We start from the raw sequence: 23,566 nt of genomic DNA on the forward strand, positions 1-23,566 counted from the left end.
CTCAGATCTGACATAGTTCTTGACACAAATTATGACTTCCCCATGAAAATAAATCTAATGAGAAACTTAACACAATCACAAGAGGCGTTAGGGCACAGGTGTTGTCTCCAAATTCCCAAGCTTAACATTGGTGTTACGAATCCTAAGTGCTGGTGTGTAAGGAATTATCTCAAGTTACCCAAAATATTATGTATTTTTTTAAACTCATTCTTCCATATGTAATTCTTTGTGGTACCATGAGCACCCTTTACACTTACCCTACCATGAGGAATCCTTGGTATAGAGGGACGGATGCAAAGTAGAATACTGATGAAAACACAGCCTTAAAAGACAAGATGATGTAAGTTAAAAAACTCAACTGCACACAAGCATTTCCAAGTACCTTATTTTGTATATCTCTTCATTACACGAGACCCAGTAAGCCCAGTGGTCACAGACCTCACCTGACTGGCCCAGGCTAAATACCTGCATGGTAGAGATGATGAGGCCCCTGTGCATGACGAACTGGCCAAGTGCTGCAGACCGCTTGTAGCTGTTCCGCCCGTGCACCATGAGCAGCCTGCCAACGTGTCGGAACTGCGTGATGGAGAAGTCTGCTGCCAGTGAGGCCTGCTTGCCCTCCTGTGGCAGAATCCAAACGGGCCTCTGAGAAATATGGCATGCTGTGAGTCATACCCTACAAAGCTGAGTTTTGGCGTTTGGCCTGACTTAAAAGTCACCAGGAGCAATGTCTGCATGAGGCCGAAAGCTTCATCAGGCACACCATTCACCCACCTGCACTGGCCAGTGGGGCGGACAGAGGGCGAAGCCCCACTGGTCCTGTGCACACTGCCCTGACATCAGGTGCTGGTCCCAACAACTTCAGAAGAACATGGCTTGTGCACTCTGTTGGCACTAAGACAGAACTAAGCACGAAGGAACTGACACAAAGACAAACCTAAATCATGCTCAGTTGGCAGGAGAAAGTGGCACATGGCTACACAGAGCAAGGGCATATAAAGTAGGGGAGAGAAGCTGAGGTGTTTGGGAGCCCCAGAAGTATGCCAGAGACTCCAGTGCTACCAGAGCAAGCCATAAGCATGGGTACCTCCAGCCACAGGAAGGAGGCCGAGGAGTTGTAACACTGTGGTTTTCTTTGTTCACCTCCTTGCCACAGCCAGGCCCAGCCACAGGGTGAAGAACAGAAGAACGAATTCTGACTGTTTACCTCTCTCCCAAGACCATGAGCTGACAGAGCTCATGTGCAATGTGCACAAAACAAGAGGACAGACCTACCTTCCCTTCAATCCCGATCCCACAGTCTGCTGCCTGGATCATGCTGACATCATTTCCTCCATCACCTGAGGAGCACAGGAGTTGAAAGATTCAGCTTCATAAATGCTTTTCCAGTATGTCTTTATTTTATTATCATTAGGGCTATTTAAAATGTTTATGGGAATGCAGAATCTAATTTTATTGATGGGACACAATTTTGTCTATAAATAAAGAGACATTGGCTGTTCTTTACATTTCACTGTCGATAGGAAGGTGGCATCCCACCCCCCACCCCCCCAGTGCAGGCTGGACAGGACTTACCAATGGCACAGGTACGCTTCCCAGTGTGCTGGCGCAGCAAGGTCACGATATGGGCCTTCTGGGTGGGTGAGCAGCGGCAACAGACTACGGCAGGGCATTGGCAGGCCAGTTCCACAAGTTCATGTTCATAGTACCTCAGGCAGACCTGGGAGACAGTACTGTGACTCCACTGTCACCATGCAGCCCTGGGCTCAAGCACCAGGGTAAACAGGACTGTGGGAAAGCCTTGGCCATCTTTTTTGGGCGGTCAAATGACCAAGCTCTCTCTACTTTGTGGTGTACTCTGTCAGGGGGCTGGGGACACAGAGTGAGTGGAGCTCACTGCCATGCAGAAGGACAGCAAGGTGGGAAGATGAGCAGGGGTGGCCAGGCCCCTGTGGGAACGCATAATTGGTGCAGCACTGAAGGGTCTGTGGAATGGCGGTATGTGGTGGGTAGAGAACGCTCAGACAAAGCCAGACCCAGGGTTAGCAGCACAGCACCTGAGGTGTCGCTGGGCTGATGATGTGACTGAGAAGACATATGTCCTCCTCTGGGACAAGTGTCTGGGTCACTCTGCAAAAACTTCCAACTAGAATGTTACAATGCTTTTAACCGTTCTCAGCATGTAGCTGATGGAAATTTTGGCTGGACTTAGGACACTGAAGCCCTTGTTAAGGGGACAGTTCCAGGTCCCAGTTTCCCAGCTTGGCTGGATAAAAACAAAAACCCAAAGCCCTGTCTAAAGGGCACAGACTTGCTCTCTTGAGGAACTGTGGGATTTTCCCATCATGAAGGACAGCCCCTCCACGGCGCAGAATGCTACCAGCAGGAGAAAGAGAGTGCAGTTCTTGGAACCCAGCTGTAGGCCATTTGCATGGCAGTGGTAGGCGTGCCCTTTGTAGGGGCTGTGCCAAACTTCATTCTCCAGATACAGTCAGGTCTAGAGGCAAGCTATTGCCAACCCACTTCTGCCAGAGCAGGGCCTATGGCCACCTGTGTTCCTCTGCCATCTTCCCTTTGCTCTCAGAAGCAAAGGAGGGCAAAGCCGTGCTCACAGGTTGCCCTCGGAGCCCCCAGCCTTCATTCTCGTACCCCTAACAGCTTACGTTTCTACCTCTCCTTCTGCGTTCACTTCCACTTTCACAGTGGTTAATCTCATGTGATACATATACATTTTGTTGGCTACTTGGCTCCTTTTGGGAACCAGCCAAGTACATAGAAACAAAATTAATGTCACCTACTGATTAGTGGTCCAATCACAGTGATAATTTAGCTGTGAGAGTGTAGACAGAAAGGACAGAACTAAGGCTTCACTGAAGAGCAAGAATAAAACAGACACTGTCAAACCTTGAGGAACTACACTATAGCTCAACAAATACCAGTATTTGAAAACACAGCAACAGGGATCATCATATGAGGGCCAAATCCTAAGTGTGTTGGGGCAGGAAGAAGGTGGGAAGGGAACTGAGGAGCCTAGAAGAGACGATTACACACACTATGTGTCTGTGAAAACAGAAACCACACACACAGTCAGTCCAAATGCAATCAACCCCGTAGGGATAGGAAGGTGCTTTTTGCCTGAAGCAGCGTCTCATGGGGCACTGTGGAGATAGCTCTCACAAGGCTTCACATATTCCCTGAGTACACTGTTTGATATAGTGACAGCCAAGGGTCAAGGTGACCTTCTTGACTCCAGACAGGAGGCAGGGAGGGAGAATGTATCCCATTTGTGGGCACTGAAAAGTGCAGGGTGTTACTGTCTGACTCACACTGTTTGGACTCTACAGTTCACAGACCCCAAGGGTTTTATGAAGTGTTTCACTGGATTCACAGAGATGGGAAAACATAAAAACTAGGGGAAGGAATTCTGGGCAACATGAAACCATCCTTACTCTGTCCCAGGGAGCTTACTTACTCAAGTACCAAATGGAATGGTCCATAAATGACTCTGGTACAAATACTACAGGCTTCTCAGCCTGAATCTAGGCTGGCCATGTGATTTGTTCAATCAATAGAATGTAACTATAGTCATGTTCTGCTGTAAGAAGCCTTGCCACTTCTGCCCACATTTCTCAGCATGGTGCTGTGGGGATGCTGGTGGCATATGTGGTCTGAGATGATCAGTCCAGAACCCTGAGAAAGAGTTGTGTGCAGAAAGGCATCCAGCCAACCCTGAGTGCTGCTATGCCAGCCTGGTACCAGACCCATGCTGTTATGGGCCAGCCCTACATCAGGAGACAGACACAGTGTTGCAGGCCAGTTTTTCCTCGGGAGTTACATGTACAGACATGTACTTGGTTATTAGCTCAGAAGTTGGGCAGACAGACAGACAGACAGATGGATGGATACACACATATTCTCAGTTGAGAACCAGTCTTACCTCCAGAGAGTCCCCAGATATGACCAGTGCACAATCGTGTTTCCTTCTAAAGGCATTCAGCTCCAAATGGGCCTCTCCTCGACTGGTAACCTCCATTAGAGAAAAAACACTATGAATTAAAACATTTTTTAAAAATACAGGACTTTATAAGAGGGCACATAGTAGCATCCCTATGCACATAGTATTTGAATCTAAAGGTGCTTTATAGATGAAGAGAAATCCTGCTATAAGATTCTTATAAATTTTGCATCTGTTCCATCTCTATATCTCTGTTTTGTGGCCATTAGGGCAGGAAACTTACACAGAACAATACAGGTGCCACGCTCACAAATCGTGTAGGGAAGGGACCTGTGCACTAGCCATCACTTTATGGACCCTGGGAGGGCCACTGCTGTTATAAATACATTCCCTCAAGAGATAGTGGTGATGGCTAAAAAATTCCTAGTACTTTACAGAGATGATTTAGTACAACAATAGGCAGGTAAGTGGGTATGGCGAGCAGCACTGTTGAGAATCACTCGGCTTACAGCATCACAAACAGGGCCCTAGAGAATTACAACTCAGGAGTCAGAGGCTATGCTCAAGAAAACTGAGCTCTTCTTCATCACACACCAGGTACAGACAGTATTATATAAAAATCTGAGTTTTATTTAAACATGCCTTTTTTCATAATAAAGGGAATGACAGAAAATACTTTTACAAAATTGCTTTTGACTACTTTGCTATGGGATTTTACTTGTTTCATTCATTTTGATTTAGTGTCTGAAGGAGTAAGCAGTCTAAATGTAAAATTAAGTCATAATCTTGAAATGTTATTAATTTTAGACTGAAAACATGTCAGAAACCAATGCACTGGGTTTTGACATATTTTCCGTGACAATTTTATGGGGCATAAAAGAAATGTCATTGGAATGAAATAAATGAAAAGTTTCATGTGGTCCAAATTAATCTCAGATTAATTTATAAGTAGGTAGGTTTTACTGTGAAAATTTTAATTTGTATTGCGATAACTCTGAAAAGTCAACAAAATTTGATCACAAATTTTATCAGAAGCATTAATAATTTAATTGCACATAGTAGTCTGCAGGGCTTCATTTGTGATTCTGATGTTTCAGAATAAAATACATTTCCATGTAAATGACACGCAAATAACAATTTCTGTAGGTGCAAGTACTTCATTCTGACAGCCACAGCCACATGGTGTCTGCCTGCTTACCATCAATCAAGACCCAAGGAACTCCTATTTCTCATATAGGAATTAAATTTAGTCGGAACTAATACATACAGTAGACACATCAATTCAGATTAGTTCTATCATTTTCTTTGCACTAGTTAAGGAAGGAAGACCGCTGCATCTCAGATCAGCAGGCTAGAGATGTGGCCTGCATTGTATCTGCACCTGTCTCCCAGGTACTGCCTTGCATAGCTACTAGGAAATGTATTTGTTTAAAAGGATACAACATAATTTTTTATAAGTTGACTAGAAATGATGGCAGCATGTCTATTTAAAAACAGGCAACTAATAGTGCACCAGAAAATGCTTCTTACAGTTTGTCTATCAAAAAGCTTTCAAAATCATGTGTATAGAACTTTACTTTCAGATAAAACATTTAAAGATTCAAAGTGATTGAAAAACATACTTACTGGTCTGAAAATATGAATGTCTTGTGTCCTAGACACCAAGTGTGAACTTTTGGCAATGCAAGTTGCTGTCTCAAGCTTATCGCCTGTGAGCATCCATATCTACAAAAGAATTTCAGCTGGTGAATTTCAGTAATACTACTTCAATGCCACCTAAGTGTACCCCTCTGTGAGCAGACATTGGTACGCCCATGGTCACAGCATTATCGCAACAGTGAAAAGGTGGAGACACCCAAGTGTACCTGTACAGATAGGAAATGGCCAAATGCGATGTGGTCTGTGCACACAGTGTCATGTCATTCAGTGTACACAAACAAATAACACACAAAGTGTGGTCTTTCCACACAGTGGCATGTCTTTCGGTGTACTTGGATAGACAAATGATGTGGTAGCTTGAATGTAAAGTGTCCCCCACAGCCTCATGGGTCTGTGGTTAAGCCCCATATTCAGTCCCCACTGGTGGCTATGCTGGCGGTGGAGCTTTGCTAGGGGAGGTATGTTACTGGGCTCAGAGCCTGAGGCTTGTCCAGCTCTACTGGGTGGTTAGCTAGCGCACTTGGACTACTTCCCTCCACTGTTGTCTTGCTTGTTCCAAGCTTTTGCTGCTATGAGGAAGCTTCCCCTCCATACTGTGAGCTGAAATAAACTCTTTCCTCCCATGTGCTGCCTCTGATTGGGTGTTTTGTCCAAGAACAAGAAGGTAACTGCAACAAGCATAAAATGTGGTCTGCCCATAAATGGCATGTCATTCAGTACACATAGGTAAACAAACAGATACATGAAATGAGATCTGTCCAGAGTGGTATGTCACTCAACCTTAAAAGGAAGGAACTGCTGACACATGGAGCGACACGTGGACCTTGAAAATGCTATGCTGAGTGACATCAGTGCAGCACACTAGAACAAATACTGCCCAATCCCACTTATGTGAGGTGTCCACAGCAGTCAGATTCGTGGGTACAGGAGTATAATGGTGGGCACAGGGGCTGAGGATTACATGGGGAAAAGTTTCAACTTGGGAAGATGGAGATTTCTGGAGATGGATGATAGTGGTGCCTGCAGATCAAAGTGAGTGTATTTCATTCTCTCAACTGTGCCCCTACAGGTATCTAAAAGGCAATTTTGGGGGGCATTTTGTACCACAATAAAAAAGTACTAACTTGTTTGGGGAAACCAAGTCAGAATGTGCTGTTTAGGCATGCAGTTGTGCTCTGGACGTACATGGCTAACTATTGAGCTTAGCTGTCATCTGGATGAACCTAATGATGATACTTGAAGATGCCCAAGGACAGAGTGTTAATACAGCCTTCCACTCACACAAAGCGTGATGGGCAGCACCAAGAGCTAGGAGGAGCACAACCTTGACTTCAACTTCTCACTGAAAAGTGCAATTCAACTGAGCCAATAGCTCATGGTCAAGCCAAAAGGTGCTTACATCAAATAAAACATACCAAACAATGCTACTTTGGTACTAACAACTGCATATACATGGATATACTATATATGAGGATACAAAGACCTCAGCTGCTGAAACTGTGGGTCACAGTCCCATATAGGATAACATAACTGAATGTGGGGGTTGTGGAAAATCTGGCAACAATAAAAGGTTTCTGAATGTGCAAACACCAAAAATAACTGAAAATCATCCAATGGACTATGAATCTAAGGTTGTTTCTTTGAATGTGTGTCCACATTGCATTGTATGACTTTACTGCAGCGTTAGTTCTGAACACACAACATGCACATATTATACTGCGCACACAATGCAGTATCAATGAACATTGCCTGAGACACCTCAGCTCAGAACTGAGGTTATTCCATGTTATAAATTAGTTTCTATGGTATGTAAAATGCATTCTGCTCCTATAGAAACATAATGGTTTAATACAGAAAACAAAGACTTTAATATTTTGCTACTGTCACGCCTCATACATAAACAATACATTAGTTTATTTTCTTTAGGCTATATTGTATTAAAATGTTTGATTTCAAAAATTGCTATTTGAGGAGCCTAGGGAAATAGCTTAGTCAGTAAAGTGCTTGCCATGTAAGCATGAGGACTAGAGCTTAACCCCCAGAACTCATGCACAACAACAACAGCCAGGCATGGTGATATGTGCTCATAATCCCAGATCTGGGAAGGCACAGACAGGTGAGTCTCTGGGGCACTCTGGCCAGCCAGCCTAGCCTACTTTGTGAGTTCCAGGTCAGTGAGAGATCCTGTCTCAAAAAATAAAAGTCTATATACCTGCAAGACAGTACTTGAGAAAAGACACTCAAGGCAGTCTTCTGGCCTCTATGTGCATATGTATACACGTGCACCCACATGCATATGAACACATGCATAAACAAGATTTAATTATGTAAAAACAAACAAGAACATCCACCTCATTAGTACATAAATTTTCTTCAGTCTTTACTCACTGGTAAAATTTTTGCATTTAAAGACATTTTAAAATAATTTATTATCAATGTTTGATTTATTTTTAATTAATTAATTGCAAGCAGAGAGAAGGAGAATGGGTGTGCCAGGGCCTCCAGCTGCTGTAAATGAACTCCAGATGCATACACCACCTTGTGCATCTGGCTTAACGTGGGTACTAGGGAATAAAACCTGGGTTGTTAGACTTTGCAGGCAAGCCCCTTAACCACTAAGCCATCCCTCTAGTCCTTGTTTGTCTGTTTTATATACATACATATATACCCAGAGTCATGTAAAAACTTCTCAGGCAAAAGGGGTTGCAAGTGGAAAAAGTTTATGAATTGAGACCTAGACAATAGTAGACATTTAATATGTAGCAAAATATTACTCATATTTTGTAGAATAGCAAAAAACTTGCTGTGATATTTTTCACCATCATTTGAATGTCTTAGGTTTTTTATTATCATGTAGAAAGATGCACTTCTGGAAGCAGGAGACAGAAAACCCTATATGGCACACTGGTACTCATTCAGATCCACTCAGCTGGGCTGTTCTGCACGCAGGTGTGTGGTCTCGGTTTAAGCTGAGTACGTGTACTTGCTCTGCTGCACTGAGTGATGAAGCATTACCATGACAGGAGAGGGCACTGAGCAAGTTGTGCTGCTCAGGAGTCATAAATGAGATGTCACTGAAATACACTTCCAGTTTCAGAGCAGAATCTAGAGTCACATGATGCAAGGACAGATAAGAGGGCAGGAGCTTTTAGATCCATGTCTTACATTCTTTAGAGACCCAAAGTCATATACCATGAACCTAGCAAAAAGTCACAAAATAGACAAAGGTTATTTCAGACACACAGGTCATCTGCTCCTAATTAGCAGACTTCTCCCAGCGTTTTGGCCGCATAGCATAAGTAAGCTTGGGAGCACAGATGCTGAGTCTGGACTTCTGTCTCACTGTGAGCCTGGGTGATGCTGACACCAGTGCAGACTCATGGTGTGACACTTGCTTCTAGTGGCATCAGTGCCACATCTTGCCACGCCTGTGTCTGCAAGTGCTCAGAACCTGATGCACTGGTGGGAGTGGATTCAGGTGCAGCTATACCTCTGGCCTTCTCTTCATTGTGCCTCCTTCATCTAGGTGGACAGTTTCTTTTTTTAAAGTCAAGTTACATTTTGTGATCCTATCATCAAATTCAGTCTCAAATGCTTGAGGAAGTGCTACACTGAATGCTCTCAATCAATCTGTCACTAAACATGGCATAGCAAGAATTGTGAAATAAGAAAGCAGTTTCCCCCAAAAGAAAATTTATGCCACAGATATTAGGCTCCCAAGAACATGAAGAGACAAACAAGGATGAAGGTTATAGGACATCAGGCAAGAAAACATGTGTCTGTTCTGTGGTTTCCAGGGAAAATGCCACCTCAGAACCTGATTTCACTTGGAGAGATGCTGAACCTCACCACTTATGACAGTAATGTCAGCTGGAGTCTCCCAGACAACGTGTTCCAAGTGTCAACCTGCAAGATAGAGCAGCTGGGAAGCCAGAAACTGTGCAGATGAGAGAGAGAGAAAGGGACAGAGAGAGAGAGAGCAGTCTCCTAAGAGTCTGGAAGACTGCATGTGTATCAACAAACAGCCATAGAAAGAGAAATTCTTTTGCATCTGCACGTTTGCGTATCCCTGGAGAAAAGGATCCCAGTGCTGCACTCAGTGGCCAGGCAAGAAAGTGAGCATAACTGATCATGGCATGGCCCTATGGGCTATTTGAGCTTGTGACACTGTACATGTGGCTTAGAAGCAAACCTGAATGATGACCCCACCAACATCCGATTGTGATCCAGTCCACTTCTGGAGCACGAGATAATTCAGTAGATGGAAACTCAAAGTCCAAGCAAGACTGGGCTTTTACTACACTGACCTCCTCATCAAACGTGTGCCACCTGTGATGTGATGCCAACAACTGAACACACACAGGTATGAGAAGCTCACAGGAAGACCTGGGTGTGGGGAGCATGCAGACCACTGCAGAAGAAAGCTATGGTCAGCACTGACGGTACAGGACTCTGGCAGAGGACAGAAAGTGATAAAACCCGACTGGCAGGGCAAGTCCATATGGTGTGAACCATAGGCTGCACACACCTAGCAGGGACTGGTGGTCCATAAGACAATCCTCAGGAAGTGTATGCGCACCCCTGCTTCAGGAAGCTACTCGGATTCGAGAGGGGAGAGAGCACGGGACAGGCAGAGAAGCCTGGAGGCAAGGGCAGTGTGGACGCTTCGAGAGGTGTGATGGCCAAGATGGTAAGAAAGGGGCAGCTACAGGGCAGCACTGCCTCCTTTACCCTGGAGCACCACATAGCAGAACTTCAAGTAGTTTGTTTCAGCAAGAGAGCAGGCTGTACCTTGATCCCAGCATTCCGCAGCATCTCCAGCGTGGGCCTTACGTCGGCCTGCAGCTGGTCCTCCACCCCAGTGAGGCACAGCAGCTCCATTTCCCTCTCCAGGCTCTCCACCACTGCAGCCACTTTGAGGGTCCTGTCGTGGATGCTCAACTTGGCCTGACTGTATCGGCTCTGAAGACAGAGGGGACATGTACATATGCCATAGGTGTATTCCACATGGTTGGACTATAGTGGCTCTTTAAGAGCGAGGGGATGTGTGTGCACATGCTCTGCATATGTGCTCTGAGTGGGCATAATAATTTAGAATATGAGAATTTATAATACAGGTAGAACATTCTTTACTCTAAAAAAACTGAAATGCTTTAATGTTTTGAGCACTGACAGCATGCACAAAAAGGTTTAGATTTTGGATTTCTGGGGCAGGAAAACTAAATCAGTTAAGTGTATGTAATGCTCCAAAATCCAAACAGTGCCAAAGTCGGAACCACTTCTGTGCCAGGAGGAATGAGGGATGCTCAGCTTATACTGAGGAAATGAAACTTCTGACTTGTCTGGATAATAGTTCTCCCCTGACTGAAATGGAGGTGGAGTCACTGAGGTTCCCCTATCAGTGAGGCAGCCAATACCCCAGATAGCTGGGACACTGGTTCCATAATTGCATTTCAGTGGGAAACCAAGTGCCTGTAGGGAGGTGGGTCTGTGGATGGAGGGACTGAAGTCACTGACCTCAAAATCCTGGTACTGCTCTTCCGTCAGAGTCCTCTTTGCCACCACGAGGGTCCGCAGCCCCTCCCGTGCCATGTTTCCACACTGGAAGAGAAGGGGCTGAGTTACTTGTAGCCCCAAGAATGCCCAAATTGATAGTGACAAGCCTCAGGCAATGGTGCTGCCCTCATCTCCCTATAGGCATGGGCATGGGGACTACAGGGAACAATAAGGCCATGGTGAGGAGGGCAAGCAGAGCATGCAGAAGTGAGAAGTAATACACACAGGGTGCTTATTTCACTGAGCCCACTGCTTGTGCCAGCACACAAGAAGTCTCGACCTCTGTTGCGGGGCGGGGGAGATTTGCTGGAGTTGGAGTCAGAGAGCTCTCCTGAAACCAACTGAGAAGCTTCCAGCTCGGGACAGGGTCTTCCTTGAAGTCCACTGGACTTAAAAAGGTTGATACTAAGTTACATGTTAAGCCTCCCAGGCAGTGTGCTGTTAAGAGGTGTGAAAGGCCTCCTCTGGTGTGGGTGTACAGATCAGAGGGAACGGAAGTCCTTCAGTGAGGCCTTAGGAAATATACAGCAGCAGGAAGGTTAAAGGCCTCCATGATGTATAGTGGTATGGTGGAACGCTTCTGGAGAAAGGCGGAAGGCTTCTCAAGGAATGTCATGGATAACACCACAGAACCAAGATGGCTGGGTCTGAAAGCCATTTCTGGCACCGAGGTCTGTTTTTTTGGACAAAGCTCCGAACTGTCTGCCTCAGTCTCATCACAGAAACTGTTTCAGCAGGGCTGTCCTTGGACCACATCTTATGTCAATGTCTGAAGAAAATCAGCACTACAAACATTTCCTCTTATTGCCTTATCTCAACTCCTATCTGCTGGCTTACAGGGAAGGTTGAACATGCAAGGAGCTGGGGATGGGGAGGACATGGGCCAGACCCAGAGGCCCACGCACCAGGTCTTGAAGCCCAAGTCTAACCAGACAGAGAAGGGGAAGCCCTTCATTACTTGATTTGATTTGTGTTGAAGAAGAAATAGAAACACATTTAACAGGAGTTTGAAAAGATGTTAAGTCCACTGACAGTAAGAGAAAGTATAACAACAATGTAATAAAATGTGGGTGTATCCCTAATTAGAAGCAGCAACTCAACACTGTTAGCTGGAGATAAAGTTTCTGGTTGAAGTGCTTTCAGGACTCAACATGCATGCTCCTGTGACACTGATCACACTGCTGGGAATGAGACCTGCACTCGCAATGAACACTGTGCCTTCTAAGCAAAGTGGATCCTTGCTACAGTGTGGGCAAGGGTCAGGCTTGAAGAGACCTGAATGAAAACAAATTTTCATAACTAACCCTGGGGTTCTGCTCCATCATTGCTCTGCTTTTTTTTTTTTTTAATTAAAGAACTGAAAGGCTTTCAAGCTGTAATACTTTTATAATGAAGACACTGGTGAAGGGGTAAAAGATTTATCTATAGAGAGAATACAATGTGGGGAAAATAAATGTACATAGGATTTTAATGAAGTTATCTTTCTGAAAAACAATTTGACATTATCTGTCTGTTGCAAGACATTTATTGATTTGACCTCATAAAGCTAAATAAATTAAACAAGTATTTTACAATTAATTGCATGTCATTATGACCAAAAGTAATTTTTATGGCATTTTACTAGGTCTTCAGGGAATTTAATTTATTCATGTCTCTGATTAAATCAAAGTGCCCTGAAGGAGATATTGATTCATATGGCCAAGACCATCGTGAACAGCGGGTGTGGCTGCTGTGCTCACAGTCCACTGTAGGTCTCAGCGTGCGACAAGAGACCTGCGCACCAGCAGTAACATTCCCACAGGAAGAAGGGCCCTGGCTGTAATCCACATAGCCTTAATTTTACTCTGAAATCTAACTACTGACCAATACATAGACCCAATAATATATCATGTAACCTCATGAGGCGAACTACAAATTATATTTGCTTAGGAAGAATTTAACGTGGGATTGCTTATATATGTACCTCATTTTCTATTTTTTTTAACTGAACAAATAAGCATTAGTTAAAAATTCTAATTAAAATCTCCTTGTAAAATTTAGGTTACAAAATATAAAGTTGGGGCTAGAGAGTTGGTCCAGTAGTTACAGGTACATACCTGCAAAGCATGTTGGCCTGGGTTTGATTCCCTAGTACCCATGTACAGCTAGATGCACAAAGTGCCACATGCATCTGGAGTTCATGTGCAGTGGCAGGAAGCCCTAGCATGCCCATAACCACTCTCTCTGACTCCTTCTATCTCTCTCAAATAAATAAATATTAAAAATATACTGAAGTCTAATCAGTTAAAAAGCCAATGTTACTCTAAAATTGAATGGTGAATGGGCATTAATAACATACCTTGTAAGGGCCTATATATACACATGTGTACATTTTATAGAACTAAACAAAAATGGTGGTATCTGTATAGGAAGAAAGTTTTTTTGCTTTTCAAGGTAGGGTAGTGCCCTAGCTCAGGCTGACCTGGAATTCACTATGTAATCTCAGGGGGGCCTTGAACTCAGGAGGATCCTCCTACTTCTGCCTCCCAAGTGCTGGGATTAAAAGCTTGCACCACCACACCCGGTTTAGAAGCAAGATTTTACTAATTACCCAGGATCCTTATTTTTTTCTTCTTTAAGGAACTGGAAAGAACTGTAAGCATTTAAAATAATTTAGTGGAAAAACAATAGCATTCTGTCACCCTATTAGCATCTGGTTTGAAACTCAGATAGCATGATTTATTCCAGTGGTTCCAGTATCTCCAAGTGGGAACTACTTCTCTGTCACCTGCTTGCTAGCTTTCATGAAGACACTGCACAATGCTGAGAAGTATGCGCTTACCTCTTCTTCCAGCCAATCATTATACTGGACAATGGTGGACATTGCTACATCAGCACCTTTCATATAAAACGTGATTTCTGCTGTGGACTCATCCTGTAGTAGAGTGAAAGATGCAAGTAAGTACAGGGACAACTGGGCCACACTGCTCCTTGTAAAGAACTGCTGGCCTAATGGGAATGCACTAGAGAGAGCAGATCTTAGGGAATGCATTGTGTGAGTACCTGTGTGTTTCTCTGCAAAAAATTGCCCATAAATGCCAGTATAGCCAGTGACCACCTGAGATGCAAGTAAGCATCAATGCCCTCAAATTTCCCAAGTGTGACAGAATAGTGAGGGCTATTTAGAACACTTCCAAGATATGCTTTTGGTATCAGTAAGAAACTTAAAGAGGTACAAACTAGTACCTTCCTGGTCATAGATCATTAAGTTAAACTTTGTAGCAAGCTGCTTTGTTGAGAGGGGAAAACAAAACAAAACAAAACAAACAACAACAACAACAACAAAAAACCTCTTTAAACATTAGTAACACCTTTAACTTGATCTGCTTTAGTGATCTTAGAAGACTTATTTTGTATTTTGTATTGCCAGATACTTTGTGTCATTATGGGTATACTAGCTTCTTGGCTTATAAATTATTAGTTTACCTTTTATTTTGACTTTTAAGAAGATATAACAAGCACAAAACATTTGAATAAATATGTAACCTTAACCTTTTTTTTTTTGAGTAGGGGTATTTCTGTATCTGCTTTAAAAGACTGAAGAGGGAATGGCTAATGTAATCGTGTAGCTCAGCCACGCAGTGTCTGGGTGTGCCAGGCTGCACACACGTACCCTGACGATGATGCCCATCCGTTTGCTCTCGGAAGTGAAGGGAAATATCTGCAGGATGCAGTAGGTCAGGACCTGGCCGCCAGGTGTCTTCAGCTGCATGGAGGTGAGGTCCCTGCTGACCAGAGTGAGCCCGACACTCTCTGTCCACCGTACCAGCGCGACCTGAGGAGAGCACAGCTTATGAGGCCCCGCTGACCCGGGGAAGCAACACAAAGTGACACAGCACACTGTGTACAAACAGCTCATGGACACAACTGATGCAGAAAAGCTTATAGTGCGAGAGCTCTCATTCCTGTGGCCCTGTCACAAATGTACTTTTGAACCGTACTTTTATAGATGAAGATACACAGATAACAGAAATCTCTTCGTCTTATTGCTTCAAATAGACCATTCTGAGCATGAAGATCTTTGCAGTTTGTGGTGACTAGCTTCCCGAAGCCAGATATAAAAACACAGGAAAGAAAGGGAGCCTACCTATCCATCCCACAGTAAGTCCCATGGCTTGTCCAAATACCAACACCTGGATCCTACACACCCCATGCAGAAGTTAGTAGTTCTGCATTTTGTTTCTCTCCTGGTAGTTTTTTCTAGCATAAGAGATAAAATAATGTCTGATTAATTAACTCTACATCAATGTGCCTATACAAGAGCTGTCAACGAGAAAGAGACAGTAGAAAAGTAATGACCAGCCTGGGCTCTGAGCCCTGACAACGACCACAGGCCGCAGCTCTGAAGCTAATTCCTTTCTTTACTGAGGTCCGCTGTTCTCTTTTGCAAAGTGTTTGTTCTAAGGCTAAGATGATGCATGTAAATTCCTTGGAATACACAGGCATTCAAAAATAAGAGGTACTTGGGCTGGAGAGATGGCTTAGCGGTTAAGGCACTTGCCTGCAAAGCCTAAGGACCCAGGTTTGATTCTCCAGTTCCCACATAAGCCATATGCACAAGATGGCACATGCATCTGGAGTTTGTTTGCAGTGGCTAGAGGCCCTGGTGCACCCATTCTCTCTCTCTCTCTCTCTCTCTTTCTCCTCCCTCTGTGCCAAATAAAAATAAATTTAAAAAAATTAAAAAAAGAGGTACTCTTGCTTACAGTTAGTTGCTTAATATTCAAATTTAAAAGTCATAAGTTAGGCTGGAGAGATGGTTTGTCGGTTAAAGGTGCTTGCAACGCAAAGCCTGCAAGCCTGGATTTGATTCCCCAGTATGATGTAAAGCTAGTGGCCCTATGTGGCACATATATCTGTTGTTCCTTTGCAGAGGTAGGAGGCCCTGGTATACCCATTCATTCTTTCCCTCTTATTCTTTGTCTCGGTCAAATAAATATTTTTTAAAATTATTTATTTATAAAGAGAGAGAACGCCAGGACCTCCTGCCACTGAAAACAAACTCCAGACATCTATGCCGCTTTGTGCATCTGGCTTTCTGTGGACACTGGGGGACTGAACCCTGGTTGTCAGGTTTTGTAAGTAAGCACCTTTAACCACTGAGCAATCTCTCCAGTCCAAATAAATATTTTGTAAAAAAACAGAAATCTTAAGTGGAAGGATAATTTTCAAGTTAACAATACACAAAGAGTTGCAGTGTTTTCTGAGGGGGAGGGCAATCTTATCATAGGCTATAATCAGTTACAACATACCAGCAAGCAAAGGCAGATGGACCATCAAAGAGTGAATACAACTGACGACAGCAAGGCCCAGCAAGGCTACAACTTCCTACAGAGGTCTCCTGAGCTCAAGCTTCCCTGGCCTCTATCCTGAGGTGTGGCTTTGTCACCTGCCAGGAATGCACAGTTTCCAGGGCCTGCTTGCCTCTCTGAGCCTGGGTCCCTCCCAGGGCAGCGCAAGCCCACTGCCTCTCTGAGCCTGGGTCCCTCCCAGGGCAGCCCGAGCCCACAGCTTCTCTGAGCCTGGGTCCCTCCCAGGGCAGCCCAAGCCCACTGAGCCTGGGTCCCTCCCAGGGCAGCCCGAGCCCACTGCCTCTCTGAGCCTGGGTCTCTCCCAGGGCAGTGAGCCCATTGCTTCTCCGAGCCTGGGTCTCTTCTAAGGCAGCGTGAGCCCACTGCCTCTCTGAGCCTGGGTCTTTCCCAGGGCAGTGTGAGCCCATTGCCTCTCTGAGCCTGGGTCTCTTCTAGGGATGCGTGAGCCCACAGCCTTTCTGAGCCTGGGTCCCTCCTAGGGCAGCCCAGGCCCATCCATGCTTTACATTTCACTACCACCTTTACTTCAAAAATTTTAGGCTTTGGAAACTACAATCAGTTCAAGTAATTATGAATCCAAGCACTTATGAAAATTCACTGATATTCATGTGAGGAAATGCCCATCCCCTTAGAGAAAATACAGTAAAATCCCAATGGCTACAGTCAGCAGTCTCTGGAGCTTATACATAGGGTGTAGTCTCTGAGAACTGTCTTCTTGTCTGTTAGGTGACCATGCTTTAGGCCATTCTTTATGCAGCATGGGGAACCTCAGTGGGATGTGCACACATGCACTTGCCAATCAGATGAGGGGGTTGTATCCTCAGCCCTTCTGTACAGAGGTCATTTTGGTGATCACTCAGGTACACCTGGAATCACTTTTACTGTCGAGTTTTCTAAGTAATCTCATCTGTAAATTATTTCTCCAAGATTTTCAGAATCTAAGATATAGAGTTGTTTCTTCACCTTTAATGCTGAGTGCGCCCAGTGTGCCCAGATGGTACATGCACAGTGCCGGGGGCAGTGAGATGGAACCAGTGCTCCCCAGGACGAGAGAGGCTTGTGAGAGGAAGTATAAGGTGAGAGGGGCACCATGCCCAGAGCCTGTATGGGCCGACAGCAAGGGGACACAGAGGTAGGAGGGTCGCTGTGAGTTTCAGGTCAGCCTGAGCTAGAGTGAACCCTTGCCTCGAGACAACCACCACGACTACAACAAAAATCCAGATACTCGTGTTCAACATGCAGCCTGTCTCCCGGGGCCCTCACTCACCTCTGACATTTCTTAGGGTCTCCCAAAAGAATGAACTAGACAAGCATGAGTGTTATTTTAGGTGATAAAAATGCACAGAGGCAGGCAACTTGAAATTACTAGTTATAAGTTATATGCAGTCATGGTATCATGGAAGAACCTAAAAAAAACCTTTTCACTCTTTTTGTGTTCATGCATACGTGTAAGTGGGGGCACATGAGCCACAGTGTGTGTGTGTGTGTGTGTGTGTGTGTGTGTTGTGTGTGTGTGCATGCACGCGCATGTGCGCACAGGTCAGAGGACAACTTACAGGTTGGTTGGTCTGCCTGTCTACCTCATTTGAGAACGGGGTTGGCACTGTTTTGCTATGCCCACTGCAAGCTTATAGGGAATTCTGTCTCCATCTTCCACTGCAGTCAACACCAGTGTGCTGGGATTAGAGAAACTCACCACAGCTTTGTCTTTGTAAGCGGGGGTGGAGGGTGGTCCTCAAACTTGGGTATTCCAGCTTGAGCAATGAGTGCCTTACCCACTGAGCCATCGCCTCAGGCTCTCTAAAACTAAATTTTATAACCTTTTGATACTTTTTAAAAGTTCGCATAGCCTTTGATAAATGGAACTGAGTAATTGTAAAAAATCAGGACTGATAGTAAAGTTAAAATGATCAGGTATTTTTACTTTTTAGAAATTAGAAATGGATTTCTGTTAAAAGGTCTAGTTTTTGTCAATCAAGTTCTTCATCTGAAAGAGACATTAACTACTGTTTGCCATTTACAAACAGTGCACAGCTAGTCCCACCCTAGACAAAAAGAGGGCTTGTCACTCATTGTATAACCCACACCTCAGCCACCAGGGCCCTCAGCAGCTGACCGTTAACCACTGCCTTCATCACTATGTCCGTATGGTTTCTGACTGTCATCACATATAAGCTTATTACTTAACCTTAGTTACTGGAAAAATTCAAAGACCTGTTTTCTAAATAGCAATGACCATACAGTGTTTGAATTCTTCCTCAGCCCAAACTTGTCATTTAGGAGGAAAAGTTGCATTTAAGTTAACAAAACTGTACAGTTACTTGATACTAGAATGCAAAGTGAAGAGAATTAAATATACAGGTGAGGCCTAAGCACCCATGTGCACCTGCCCAGTGTTCGTACATACTACAGGCTCAGTGCGACAGGAGACTTTGATCCCAGCCTGCACACTAGTGAAGAAGTACATTCTAGGAAAACTCTGAACTTTACCCTTTATGCTTCAATTCTGTGACTGAAAAATTAAAAGGTATCTTTACACAAGCAGCACTTCTTGTTATTAAAAACCTATGATTAAACTGTGTAGGCTAGACTATATCTACAAGATAAGACAGAATATTAAGCCAGAGAAAATTTAAGGCTGTGACCTTCTACTATACTCTGAGTAGTACAGATCTCATCCGAAGTACTACTGTATTTTACAAGTACACCATTCTAGAGACACCAGATATTTACCTCATTAATTTGAGACTCCCCACTATTAATACGCAATTGATGTTTGTTCCTTTTGTATAATATGAGATCAGCAACATGACTTTATCCACTTTGATGTACTTGGTAAGATCTCTGTGCCCTCTCCCTAGAAGATAAGTCATACAATCTGTAACAGATGGACTGTTTGCCAAATATGAGAAACTGCTGTCTAGGATTTTTTTGCTTGTGATTTCCAATTTTGTGAGGAAACAGTGAAGGACATATCTCCCAAGAAGATCTACAACAAGGCCACCAAGTCACTGTCCTATGTGGCCCTGTCAGCTCTACCTGGGACAAGGAAACAGGGATGGGCAGGGAACACTCCTGCATATGAGATCTGCCTGACTGCTGGAAGGATACATTTGTGAGAACAATAAATGGCTGTCTGTCTGCACTGCAGTGTCAGGGGTGTGTGTGTCCATCCTCTTGGCACAGGTATCTGTATCTGGGTAGGATGGCATGATAAATGCTCAACGGCATGCCACAGAATGAGCCATGGTGGAGATGGCATTAGAACTCTCACTCTAAGTCTCCTGGGTGTGCTAAGAGAATGATCTGTACCAAGAGTGTAAAATCATCTACTAGTCATCTGGCACTATAATTTACAGCATGAGTAACATGCTCCAAATGACCGTACCAAGGAAAACATGTGGATGTCAGAAGACTGACCCCCATCTAGAGGGGAGTACCTGACTTCCCACCTAGGACAACACCGCTGTAAGATGCACATGATCTAATACACCAAGGTTAATTTTCAATTTACACAGTGAAAAGTTACTATTACATTGTGACCTGTAAATTGTATCTTTCCATGAATAACCTATCATCTCACGGTGCCTGACTGCAGTCAGGACTAGGCTTGCTATATTTGGTGACTCACATCTGTTTATTATTTAGTTTATGCTTGGTTTCACAGTCCCTGAGTTTGTAGCTTATAACAAAAATCAGTTTCATTTCATACACCTAGCCCAGCATTCCATCTGACTGTTAATCACATTGTCGATTAACTCTCTATGTACAGCCAACCAAGCACTTGTCAGGTTTTCTATAAGACATACTATAATACTGTCCAGAGGGAAGTTTCTTGTTGGTGGGCAAAATTCTTTTAAAATATTCATTTATTTATGAGAGAGAAAGAGGTAGGTAGATAGAGAATGGGTGTACCAGGGCCTCTAGCCACTGCAAACAAACTCCAGACATATGCACCACCTTGTGCATCTGGCTTATGTCGGTCCTGGGGAATTGAACTTGGGTCCTTGGGCTTCACAGGCAAGTACCTTAACTGCTAAGCCATCTCTCCCGCCCCAGAATTCTTTTGTAATGTAAAATTAAGTATCTTTGGGTTAGGCCTATGAGCAAGTTACTGCTGAGGAAAATAACTTGGAGGAGGACTACTGTGAGTGCACTGTCACCTAGGCCGGTCTCATCCTTTGTAAGCCTTGGTGCCCCCAAATCCCAGCAGCTCTTCCTTCATCTCTTGGCTGAGCTTTGATAGCTTACCTTAGGGTCTGGAGCAGAATTACTGCAGTGTTAAGTGTTAAAGGAAATCTTGAGAGAATTTTCTCTACATATTTGAAATACATCTGCAATGTTCTTTTTAGAACTTATTTTCAGTGACATTACATGTAAAAGTAAAAGCAAAGAAAATTTCAATGGCATTAACAGCTTGTTTCTATTTTCTTCCTACTGGTTCACACAATGGAAAATACATACTCTGGGACTGGGGATGTGTCTCTGGTAGAACACATGCCCTCCAGCCCCCAAATAAAATAAAAGATATACCCTTTCCTAAAACATGTCAGTACCTTAGGAAGAAAAGGACATTACTAGACAAATGTTAAATTTCAGAGGTTGTGGCCATCAAAAGTGACTGGGCTTGTGACACTGAAATATTGTTAAAATAGGGATGAAAAATGCTTTTGGGGTATAGGCTTCATCATGACCAACTGAGAGCCAAGTTCCTAAGCTCCCATTTTGCCAGGCCTGTGGTGCTCTTCACAGTGGACTCTATCAGGAAGCACGAAGGAGCCTTCCAGATGCCTTGCAGGAGAGTTGGTGATCAATCAACATAGACTAGAAAATAAGAGTGAGAACAGACCTACTGCAGTACTGGGAATGCAAATCTGCCTCCGGAAGTGTGAACACAAAGCACCCTTACCTATATGGGTTAAGTGAGACGCGCATCAGGAAAAGTGGATGCCCGAGGAATTAAAGAGCAGTTTCCACATGGCTGTCCACTTTCCTCAGGTTCAGAAGGAGAGAATCTGGGGGAGGGGGTCAAGGTCTTTTCCTCCCACCTCATGCCACTACCCCCTCATTTTGGGCTAGGAATGGAACCCAAGGCCATGCACACGTGAAGCAAGTGCTCTACAGATTTTCACTGAATGCTGCCAGGGAGGCAGACAGAGAGCAGCACAGGTGACTCCCTAAGGAGAATGTGTACTTTTCAAGGTGATTTTGTAGATAATCAAAACCCTAAGAAGTGGGTTAACAAATACTTTGTGCCTTTATATTAATTGGAATTAACTGCTGCCTGACAGTGTTACAGAAAATAACCCCTGGGATACTTCTCTCTGAAATGTAACATGGTAACTTAAAATAAAAGGGCTCAGTAAATCTCAAATGACTATTTCTCTGACTACTGAGCTGTTAGAAATTTCTGATGTATAATGAACTACTGATAATCAAAGGAAAAATAATTAAGATGTGGATGTGCAAATATTCTTCAGTGAGAGCCTGAGTGAAGCCTCTGCCACAGGCTACTTAGTGACGACTCGGCAGTCTGTCCCAGGCAATCATCGGCACATTCACACTTCCCCAAGCTGAGTGCAGGGCTAGGGTTAGGTAGTGCAGGAAAGGATGTCCCTGAGTGATACTACATGCAAGGTCATAAAACACAGGGCAATTTTACCAATCTTCCACAATTCCATTGTCCAGAAATTCCTGTGCCACCGTTCTTGAAATTTCCTTTATTCTATTAGCACTTATGACACACAGCTGCCAGCTGTACTCTAAGGGCACATTTTTTTTACTATGTACTTTATAAATCATAATTTAATCATTCACATCTCATCATTTTTGATTGTGGTTATTACAACCATTGTTATAATTTAATAGAATTATTAACTTAAAAAGCAATTTGATCATCTGGAAAAACTGCTAATCAATATTCACAGACAAGCTATGTAGTATTTATTCTTTATTGGTCATGAAGGTCACAGAGTGAAGGCTTTGTGTCACTGACAATGATTTGCTCCTCATAAATATATTGACAAAACACCACAATTAGTCTTGCTTCGATAGGCACACACAATAAAATGAATTTAAAAATACAGCACTCCACATGCATTAGCACTTACTTCTGTAAATTCAAGAGCAATGCTATTAAGGATGTAACTAACATTCCTCTATTTTTAAGTAATCCACTTGTGGTCTGTCATTAATTCTAGCTGATTCTTGCTCATAAATGGGGGAGTAAGGGAATGATAGGTATATCTTGAAATAATATTTATAATAGAATGTCCTGACGTGGGGAATGTAGCCACTGAAGGGGAATACTACTGATAAATAGCCAGTTTACAGGAATAAGCTGTCATTAAGCATCTTGGCTATTCAATCCTTCTGGACCAAAAGCAGCAGAGGTCAGGCCACACCTGGATCACTTATGTCAGAGACTTCCACACTCTGAACCTGAGCTCATGCGGTTGTTCACGACCTGAATTCAGTGCCAGCTTCCTGCAACTGCACTGGTGACAGTTAAACAATGAATAAGCTAGATTTTCATTCTGTGAGGAATTTCCATGGAGCGTTTAACATTTGTTCAGCTGGAGTTTGCTATGCTGAGCCTGTAGAGACAAATAGCAGGCAGGCAGAACTTCCTACTCTCTTAGAGAAAATGAAATATTGATCACTTATCATAAGAAACAATGACCAGGGCATAAGTAGGCTCCACCTCATGAATACAAAGCCAGATATTTATACTCTGACATCACTACCATTTTTATACCTTCAAGTATCCCTAAACACTGCACAGATGACACGTCACTGCAAGTACTTATGCATGCCTAGAACCCTTATGGATTCAAAATTCATTCCCCTAGAATGCCACAATGGTGTAATAAAAACTCATCTGTGCACATGTGTTTCCTGTTTACAAGGAAATGAACAGCAATGTTCCTTATACTACAAAGAACATCAACTGTGGTATGAGCTCTACTTAATAAATCACATTCTTCATAAGATAACACAAGTGCCAGGAACTGATGGGAATTTGAAGACGACAGTGCAGATGCAG

At 43.7% G+C, this 23,566-nt stretch overlaps 1 protein-coding gene across 2 annotated transcripts in view; it reads right to left on the reverse strand.

Annotated features, from left to right (window-relative positions):
* Atp9b (ATPase phospholipid transporting 9B (putative)) overlaps positions 1-23,566 on the reverse strand; it is a 226,118-nt gene that overhangs the window by 16,375 nt on the left and 186,177 nt on the right. For both annotated transcript variants that reach the window (XM_004662637.2, XM_004662636.2), the window contains exons 16-25: positions 14,823-14,984; positions 13,992-14,084; positions 11,132-11,215; positions 10,406-10,576; positions 5,582-5,680; positions 3,938-4,027; positions 1,576-1,720; positions 1,276-1,340; positions 466-621; positions 258-322 (exon numbers count right to left, since the gene is read on the reverse strand). In XM_004662637.2, the coding sequence (XP_004662694.1) occupies positions 258-322; positions 466-621; positions 1,276-1,340; positions 1,576-1,720; positions 3,938-4,027; positions 5,582-5,680; positions 10,406-10,576; positions 11,132-11,215; positions 13,992-14,084; positions 14,823-14,984 (1,130 nt within the window). The remainder of the gene's footprint in view (positions 1-257; positions 323-465; positions 622-1,275; positions 1,341-1,575; positions 1,721-3,937; positions 4,028-5,581; positions 5,681-10,405; positions 10,577-11,131; positions 11,216-13,991; positions 14,085-14,822; positions 14,985-23,566) is intronic.

This window comes from Jaculus jaculus, chromosome 2, assembly GCF_020740685.1.
Source record: "Jaculus jaculus isolate mJacJac1 chromosome 2, mJacJac1.mat.Y.cur, whole genome shotgun sequence".
NCBI lineage: Eukaryota > Metazoa > Chordata > Mammalia > Rodentia > Dipodidae > Jaculus > Jaculus jaculus.